Source organism: Onychostoma macrolepis, chromosome 08, assembly GCF_012432095.1.
Source record: "Onychostoma macrolepis isolate SWU-2019 chromosome 08, ASM1243209v1, whole genome shotgun sequence".
Classification (NCBI taxonomy): Eukaryota; Metazoa; Chordata; class Actinopteri; order Cypriniformes; family Cyprinidae; genus Onychostoma; species Onychostoma macrolepis.
This window is the reverse complement of record NC_081162.1, coordinates 13,429,936-13,438,594: the sequence shown is the minus strand read 5'-3', so window position 1 is coordinate 13,438,594 and position 8,659 is coordinate 13,429,936. Positions and strand designations below refer to the sequence as shown.

The 8,659-nt window shown below is 39.0% G+C and overlaps 1 protein-coding gene across 5 annotated transcripts in view; it reads left to right on the top strand.

Moving 5' to 3' along the window:
- The first annotated feature begins 1,137 nt into the window (after positions 1 to 1,137).
- Positions 1,138 to 8,659, top strand: part of grid2 (glutamate receptor, ionotropic, delta 2) — a 419,312-nt gene continuing 411,790 nt past the window's right edge. For 3 of the 5 annotated variants that reach the window (XR_009272479.1, XM_058784733.1, XM_058784735.1), the window contains exon 1: positions 1,142 to 1,898. Coding sequence is in view for 4 of the 5 variants with exons in the window: in XM_058784733.1 (XP_058640716.1) it covers positions 1,811 to 1,898 (88 nt within the window). In the remaining variant the exon portion in view is untranslated. Of the gene's footprint in view, positions 1,899 to 8,659 lie in introns of all 5 variants that reach the window. The other 2 variants (XM_058784736.1, XM_058784731.1) reach the window with 2 other exon arrangements.

Sequence of the window (8,659 nt, the reverse complement as noted above, 5' to 3'; positions counted from 1 at the left end):
TCAGAGGAATGTCTCTTGCTTTGAGAGGTTGTAAGTCTCAATCTCGCTTGACTAAGAATGTTGAATGTAACAAATGTTTTAGGTACTGGCAAGGACAGGATTTCATAGTGAAGCTTCACACGAAAAGATCACACAGAGCTCCACTAAATGGTCACAGCTGCAGCAAAAAGTAAAGATGTGTGACAGCAATTTACATTCTTGTCAGGAACGATGCCATTTTCTTAGAGAGCATCAGTGTTTCTTTCACTCAAGAACAAACAGCGCAAGCCATGATGTCCGATTCACAGAAAATGATGCCAATGAAATGATTCTTTTTAATAAGCTCATTTAAAAAAATAAAATCAGCTTCAATACGTGAATCATTCAGAGCCATTACTGACTGATTCCTCAATGAACTCAAAATATTTTTGGGTTACAGTATGTCTGATTCAAAATGGACCTGGAACTGTTACTGTGATAAGCATACTTTAATATATATGGTTATATGTCTGTTTAGATTACATGAAGCAGCCATAAAACAACATTTTACCTTTTTCCACCCAAACAGGTGAAAATATGGTGGTGTTTTTTTTTTTTTTACAAAATGTTTTATTGATTTGATTGATTGGTTTATCTATTTATTAAATTTGTATTTATCTACTCTACCCTATACAAAATAGGGTGACATTTATATAGCGCAAATACAGTTATCACTTTTAATATTTAAAACAGATTTAATACAGCTAGTACAAAAATTTTTATAAACTGACATAACTGAATCTACTAAATATACTAAATCTCCCTTTTATTCATTTTATTTTATTTTTTTTAATTTTTTGTCTGGTGCCCTGTTACATAATCATAGATTTTTAAGGGGGCTTACAGATTGATTGCAGATTTTTAAGAGGACTGAGATGAAATTGAGGTCTAGAAATCTAATCAAAACTCTTATTATAACAGAACAACAACAACAAACATGCCGTTATCAGTAAGGTACTAAACCAAAAACGGTTTTCTTTCCTTTCTATTTTTTTATAGAAAACTGGTAGTTGCAGACTAAATGATTGGCAGTTGCTGGACAAGGGAGGAGCCACCGTCTCACAGATGAGTCCTCTCCATTATCATAAACTACCTCCGCCCACCCCACTGTAGATCTCTCTCTAGCTCGCTCGCTCGCTCTCTCTCTCTCTCTCTCTCTCTCTCTCTCTCCTCGTCTCTCTTTCCACTGTTAATTCAGTTCTGGACAGCGCCGGGTACTGATGCTGCTGCCCGTGTAGTCGCATCTATCCTGGGGGCCTCCTCCCACTCATCACAGCTCGAGAATCCGCATGTAGAGCCGTTCGGTCTCTGTCGCAGAAAAGTCTCCGCAGTACTGCATCGGAATAAGGGCTCAGTGCACAATTCTTCTTCTCAACTGTATTCGTGGTTGTGAGTGTGGCGCTTTTCTGCATCAGCGCAAAGGAAGTTCTGTTCAGTCGTGCGGTGGGTGATGCTCTAAGATGCGTCGTGTTTAGCGCGCGGAACCCCGATTTATTCGCCTAGACGGGAGAATAGAAAACCCAACAGTGTATGAGGCACATTTTAACTTTGTCTGATATCGATTCGGATTTGCTTGGGAGATCTTGAGCATCAGGATGTTTTGACGGGCGCTCTCCAAACGGGTTACTGAAGATTTCGCATCCAGCAGAAGCGCATCCGAGGCAAAAAAAAAAAAAAGCATCGGCTGACAGTTTGAAAGGAGGACAAGCAGCCTCTCTGCAAGGGATTTAAAACTACCGTCGCTTCGGCATCTTTCTGAACCTAAGGAGGATAGATTTTAACAGAGGGAGAGATGAAAGTTTTTCCGGCAGTATTGTTTCTCATCACATTTTGGAGTCTGGAGTGGGAGCCTGTGCTTCCCGATTCAATTATTCACATTGGTAAGTTCAGATCTCGGATGCACCATCAGTGACTGATTCCCCAGTATTCTCGTTTTCACGTTGAGAAGATCTGTGCATTGTCGTGCAATTTATTAAGATGTTGCGGTCCAATTAACGCGCATTTATCGAGTTTCGCGTTGAAGCGGATGCATAGATGCCTTTAAATAAGGTTGTGACTGTAATATCGGGTTAGAGGGATGAAGATCGCCATCTGTCCTCATCAATGCGTCCATTATCTAGTCTATACGGTGGGTGAGAACAGGTGGTTTGACTGGAAGCGGTTCCTCGCAACGCCGCATTGTATGCGCGCCACGTTATGACATCGTTAAAAAAAACACAAACTTGGATTTGCAGAGCTCAAGAGTGTTGGTAATACTCTTTGTAAAAGGGCTGAACGAGCGCGCACGTGCGCGTGCATGCTTTAGCTATGGGTACGAGGATTGACACTGCGCGCGAGATCGGATAGGGTCCATAAGAGGTCTTAAATCAGAGCTGTAGAAAGAGAGGGTTCCTCCGAGGGGCCACTGTGGAGGTGGAGGTGGAGGCCGGGGTGCTGGGGATTTGGCAGAAGTCAATTTGGCGTGGGAGCACGCGCGTGTTTAATTTAATTAAGGCTTGATGCACTAAACAAATAAATATTGTAGCGTATGTGTTTCTGGCTAGGTGACGTTTTCATGGCTGAAAGTTGGTTAAATAAGTCAAGCGTTATGCAGGCATGAATAAAACATTCCCCAAATGATCCATTTAGGCTGTATATGATTCTCAAGAGTGGAAATGGCCAATGTCTGTGAAATTATGTGGCTAACATTATGAGTTTGGGTGTACCGGTATGTCGGGGGGAAAAAAAAATATTATATTGGCCTGTAAAATATATAGGCTATATGAACAAGGCAGTACGTCGTTTTACATTACAACTTTTGAGTAAACAGTTTGAATTGGCTTATAATTTGTGGAGTGTGGTTCGTTTATTTACAAAAGTTGTTTTCTTTTTTTATTCAATGTTATTTAGTTAATGTTACACCTTTGTTTTAGTGTTATTTGTGTTTGTATGAGTAGCGCTATGCTCTATTTGTTGATTGGTCACAGTTGATGCAAAGGCCAGTTGCAATGATCTTTAAGTCATCATGTGACCTTATATTGTACCACCTGTAACCACTCGTAACAGACATTTAAAGAGTTTAAGTAGGCCTATTGGTTGATATATTAAACTTATTTTGTTAAATGATATATACTTGCAGTTAAGACATGTAACCCATTCAATAAAAACATGTAACGTGCCTATATGGTAATACGTGTAACTGTATTTTTATTTATCTAGTAGCCTATTATTAGCATAATAACGGCAAAGATCTGGTAAACACAGCTGCCAGTTTTTACTTGTTTATTTAACATTTTCTATACCATGTAGCCTAGTGCCATCTTAACCATCTGATCGATGCACGTTGTAATAATTTCATGAAAAAACGATTTTTACTAGTGCATATCTACCAAAGCAAACAGGTGGATATTCAAGACATTCTGGATATTTTATCTTAATCCAGAATTGTCACATTTGGTTCTTTGCACAGCCCTCTACCTTTATGGGGAACAATAGATACAGAAGTAGATGAATATACGTTCATGCCTTCTCTTATACACCGTACAATGCTTTTGCGTGTTTCAGAGGGACTCAAGACATGCCTTGAGAATAGACCGTTTTGCCTGTCATTAGTAATGCCCTCCTAATCTTTTCTCTGCAATAGCTTGGTGAAAACGTGACGTCATTTGAATGCGAAAACGGCATCGTTTCTATTCGGAGAGACGACTGATGAAGACATTTTATCACACGCGCTTTACCTGATTGCAGAGGAGCCTTCTAATGATGTGCACACCAAGAGAAGTATCTCGGGCGCCGTGCGCTGCATCGCAATGCTGCAGCTCCTTTAGGAGCCCATTGAGAAAGTCACAGTGATTTATGTGTGTGGAAAGCCCAGAGTGTCCAGCAGTATGCGGGTGCACCTCCAAATGCGCCCTTTAGTACCGACCAAGAAGTGTCAGGAGACGGCATAGGCCAGCTTTGAAGTTGGGTCCAACCTAGAGATTGATGATTAGGTAATTATCACAACATTAGTACAGACGTTTGGTTTGCTTTGGCCACTAGTCCTTGAGGAATTTTGATCAAGGTTCCCATCTCGCCGCCTAGCGGCTGCGATGCTCTCCCCAAACTTATACTGCTGGGGTATTAAACTTTTTCAGGTTGAAGTACCTTGGTAGATCGAGAGAACCATTATTACATATATTCTTGAAATATTATTTATAAATAAATTGGGTAATATGACAATTATTGTTTGATCTAATATTTTTTTGTGAAGTAAATGGATAATACATTTATTTACAATCATACATATATTTACTTCACAAAAACTATTTTGAGATCAAACAATAATTGGCAGACCCCCTGCCGCGCCAACTGCAGACCTCCTGTTGTAGACCCCTGCTCTTTGCACATCTAAGAATGCTTTTTGAAGGATATTTGCATTCTTCATCTTGCGTTTTAGCCATATAGTGATGCCTTCAAAGATACACCATGTAATATTAATTTTTTTTCCTCAGATGCACATTTTCAGACGTCTAATTGGTTGGGAGCTTGTGATATAAATCTTGCAGTACCGGTTTCATTCGAATGCAGTCTACTCACCACCGCCTATGTTCACAATAGATGTAGAGTGTGGACTAGATTTTGTCTGTGACAGTTTTAATGGTGTGGATCGCCTTCATTCTCAGGAAGATTTGACATATTGAGAGCACGTCTGGGGCTCTTAGGGGATATCACAACACTCTCCACTGACAGTATGTGTTTTCGGTCTGGCTGAAGCTTCTTTGTAATGTAGGTTGCGTGTATGTCATTTATTGCACAACTGAAGAGAATAGACAGAGGGGGGAAACAATATCAAAGCTGGTCAGGGAATCAAATCATTATCCCTTTCCTCAGCACAGTCATGGTTAGTTGCATGTTAAACTCTAAAGCCAGAGGAAATTGTAGAATATAATCCTGAGCATTGCATTGTAGGTGGGACAGATGGGTAGTGCCATTTCGTTGGACTATTTCTGGACCAAAGTGCCGTGGCCCCCTTCCCAAGAACATGGTGATAATGAGATGTGCTAGCCTGCAGACTATCCTTCATAGTGATGCTTAAGAGCTCTCTCTCTCTGTCCTTCTTTGTAGTCCTACAATATAAAATAGAGGTAATGAGGAGCGATGCTTGTAAAGGTCTTGTAATTACAAGCCGTGCATTGAAATGTGTTTGTTTTGATTGGATGGCTGTATTGTGCCTGCTCAGGTGTTGTAACAGATAATGAAAAGTTGAAACGCTAGATATAGGAGGCTTCTGAAGATGATTAGGTGATTAGTTTTAGGCTGGGGTTATTACTGTGGCATTAGCAGAGTAAATCCTTATGTTTCAGTGGAAATGTTCTCAATTAACTGGCACGTTGTGCAACATTCTGAGTTTCGGATGTAGTTAGAAGCATAATTTCTGTAATTGGTGTCTCCTTAAGATGCCTGATATTGTACATAAGTACAAGAACAAAAAATAAATAAAAATGCACCTTTCATTCCCATTGGACTCAAGAAGTTACATTATTTCATGTAAGGGCATGGGTAATTAAGCTGACATGGCCCTACTTTTGTTTCTTTCGACTGATGAAAGGAGTAATTGTATTGAAAGCAAAGAGAAGGTGTAACAAAATAAAGGCTGTCCTCTAGGGGTGCCGCTTGCAACATTTGCACTTCTTACTCTGGAATTTGTCCCAGACCCATTAGGGAACTCTTGATCTTTTATGCTTCTAAATCACTAAACTGTGGTTTATTGAAACCCTGCAAAGATCATTTGAATTTTTGGATGAATTGTAGGGAATGATATTGGCACTTTTTCAGTTTCCCTCTCATAGTTTGTAACTTTGAATTGTCTGTTATTTCAAAGATTATCACATAATGTCATGTGCATCATGGGCAATACTCACAATTTAAGTCAAAAATACAAATAAATAAATAAATAAAAATAGCATTTACTATCAAAATTGCTTTATCTGAAAGAACTAGTGTGAATAATCTTGTCATGCTCTAAGAACCATCTTTATAATATTCTCATTCTTTAAAATATCTATCTATCTATAGGGGTCTGTAATTTTTATTTATTTTTTAAATGTTTTTGGACAACGTTTCTTTTTCTCACTGAAGCTTCATTTATTTGATCAAAAATACAGTTAAAACAGCAATATTGTGAAATAATATTACCATTTAAAATAATTTTCTGATTATCCTTCAGAAATCATTCTAATATGCTAAAATGGTGCTAAAACAGCATTTATTTTAAATAGAAATCTTTTGTAGCATTAATAAAGTCTTTACTGTCACTTTTGATCAATTTAATTTAGGCTAATTTTGCTGAATAAAAGTATTAATTTCTTTTTAAAATATTAAAATAAAAAATTCTAGGTTTATTCATGTTTTTAAACTTATAGAGTATTTAAAATCCTAGCATAATGATATTAAACTTTGAGGATGTGTAATGAATTTTATTTACAGTTGATTTTTTTGCTTTTCAGTTCTCATAACATAAGATTATGAAAAGTAACCTGATCTTCAGTGTATTTTTAAGATTAGAGCATTGAATTTTCTCAAGCCCCAAACAGAACATGAGGGCTAATGGGGAGTTATTGTGTTAGCAGAACACATGAGGAGAAAGTTTGCTTGAATGCGTCTGTCTTTGTGTGCTCTCGTTTGTTTCAATCTTCCACATCACTTTGAAGTTTCGGGAGGATCTACACGCTGTCATGAAATTTTGAGAGCGTGAGGGACGTGTTTTTCCTCTTTTGTCTCATTGAATTCATGACACCAAGACGTTGAGTGATTTCCTGTGTGTTTAGCACAGAGGCTCCCAGTCGATTGCAATGCCGCGCTACGCTGAACACGTCAATCAAGCCTTGCTGCAGGCGTTATGGTTTGTTACAGTGTTGCAATTACAATACATGCGCTTGAAAAGAGTGTTTCGCCTCACTAACCGCTACTCGATCGTCCATAATATCCTCATGCAAATGCGAGGCTTGTATTGTAATAATGTCAGCTGAACACAAAAACAACGCAAAAGTATGGGTGGTTCCTGACTAACAAATGCTGTTACTCGAAGAAAAATGTTTCATCTGTTGTAAGATTTATAAAACTCCTCGAATCTGTGCAGATGAAGTGAGACATCAGTCTTCCTGTAAACAAGCATACTGTAATACCGTGTAGCCACCTTTCAAGCACCGCTCTAAAGGGAGCGAGTCCCCTTTGAGAACTTGTGTCTCTGATCATTGCTCGCTCTTGCACAGGGAGCCTTGGGCCTCCTCCTTTGACTTTCCTCTCTCTCTGTAGCTTTCTATTTCTCTTTCTTCCCACCTGCTCGCTTGGTCCCCTTCAATAGCTTTCTGCTCTGATCTGCTTCGAAAGCACACAAGTTTTGGGGGGTTGCATTTTTTACATTTCTTATGTAGTCAGTTCCCTGTAGGGGGCAGTAGCGAGGCTGGATGTGTGAAATACAGTGCTGTCATATGCTTGTTTACTGTCATCTCATTGTGAATCGCAGTCATTTGCAGGCAGCCGGTTGCTGAGGAAGAAAACGCTTCATCTGTACTGCAGAGAATATATTTTTTCTTTTCTCACACATTTGATTTTATTGCTTTCTCGTGACAAACTTTGTTTTGTTCTATCTTTCACCATCTCTCTTGCTCGCACACGCACCCTGATTAAAATGGTGCACTTCTCCTTATGCATCTAAAAAAAGCTGTCTTCTCATTTGCATAGAATGCTTTTTGCTTTTTTCTCTCTGTGTTAGAAACCTGTTTTTGCCTCACTGTAAAAAAATGTAATATCGCATTTATGTGATATGAAAACTTGTCTGTGTGGAATTAAGTCTCAACTGTGAGATATAAAGTCCCAGTTATGAGAAATAAAGTCATAATTATAGGAAATGATTACAGGTGCTGGTCATATAATTAGAATATCATCAAAAAGTTGATTTATTTCACTAATTCCATTCAAAAAGTGAAACTTGTATATTATATTCATTCATTACACACAGACTGATATATTTCAAATGTTTATTTCTTTTAATTTTGATGATTAGAGCTTACAGCTCATGAAAGTCAAAAATCAGTATCTCAAAATATTAGAATATTACTTAAGACCAATACAAAGAAAGGAAAATGAAAATGAAAAGTATGAGCATGTACATCACTCAATACTTAGTTGGGGCTCCTTTTGCCTGAATTACTGCAGCAATGCGGCGTGGCATGGAGTCGATCAGTCTGTGGCACTGCTCAGGTGTTATGAGAGCCCAGGTTGCTCTGATAGTGGCCTTCAGCTCATCTGCATTGTTGGGTCTGGTGTCTCTCATCTTCCTCTTGACAATACCCCATAGATTCTCTATGGGGTTCAGGTCAGGCGAGTTTGCTGGCCAATCAAGCACAGTAACACTATGGTCATTGAACCAGCTTTTGGTACCTTTGGCAGTGTGTGCAGGTGCCAAGTCCTGCTGGAAAATGAAATCAGCATCTCCATAAAGCTTGTCAACAGAAGGAAGCATGAAGTGCTCTAAAATTTCCTGGTAGATGGCTGCGTTGACTGTGGACTTCAGAAAACACAGTGGACCAACACCAGCAGATGACATGGCAGCCCAAATCATCACTGACTGTGGAAACTTCACACTGGACTTCAAGCAACATGGATTCTGTGCCTCTCC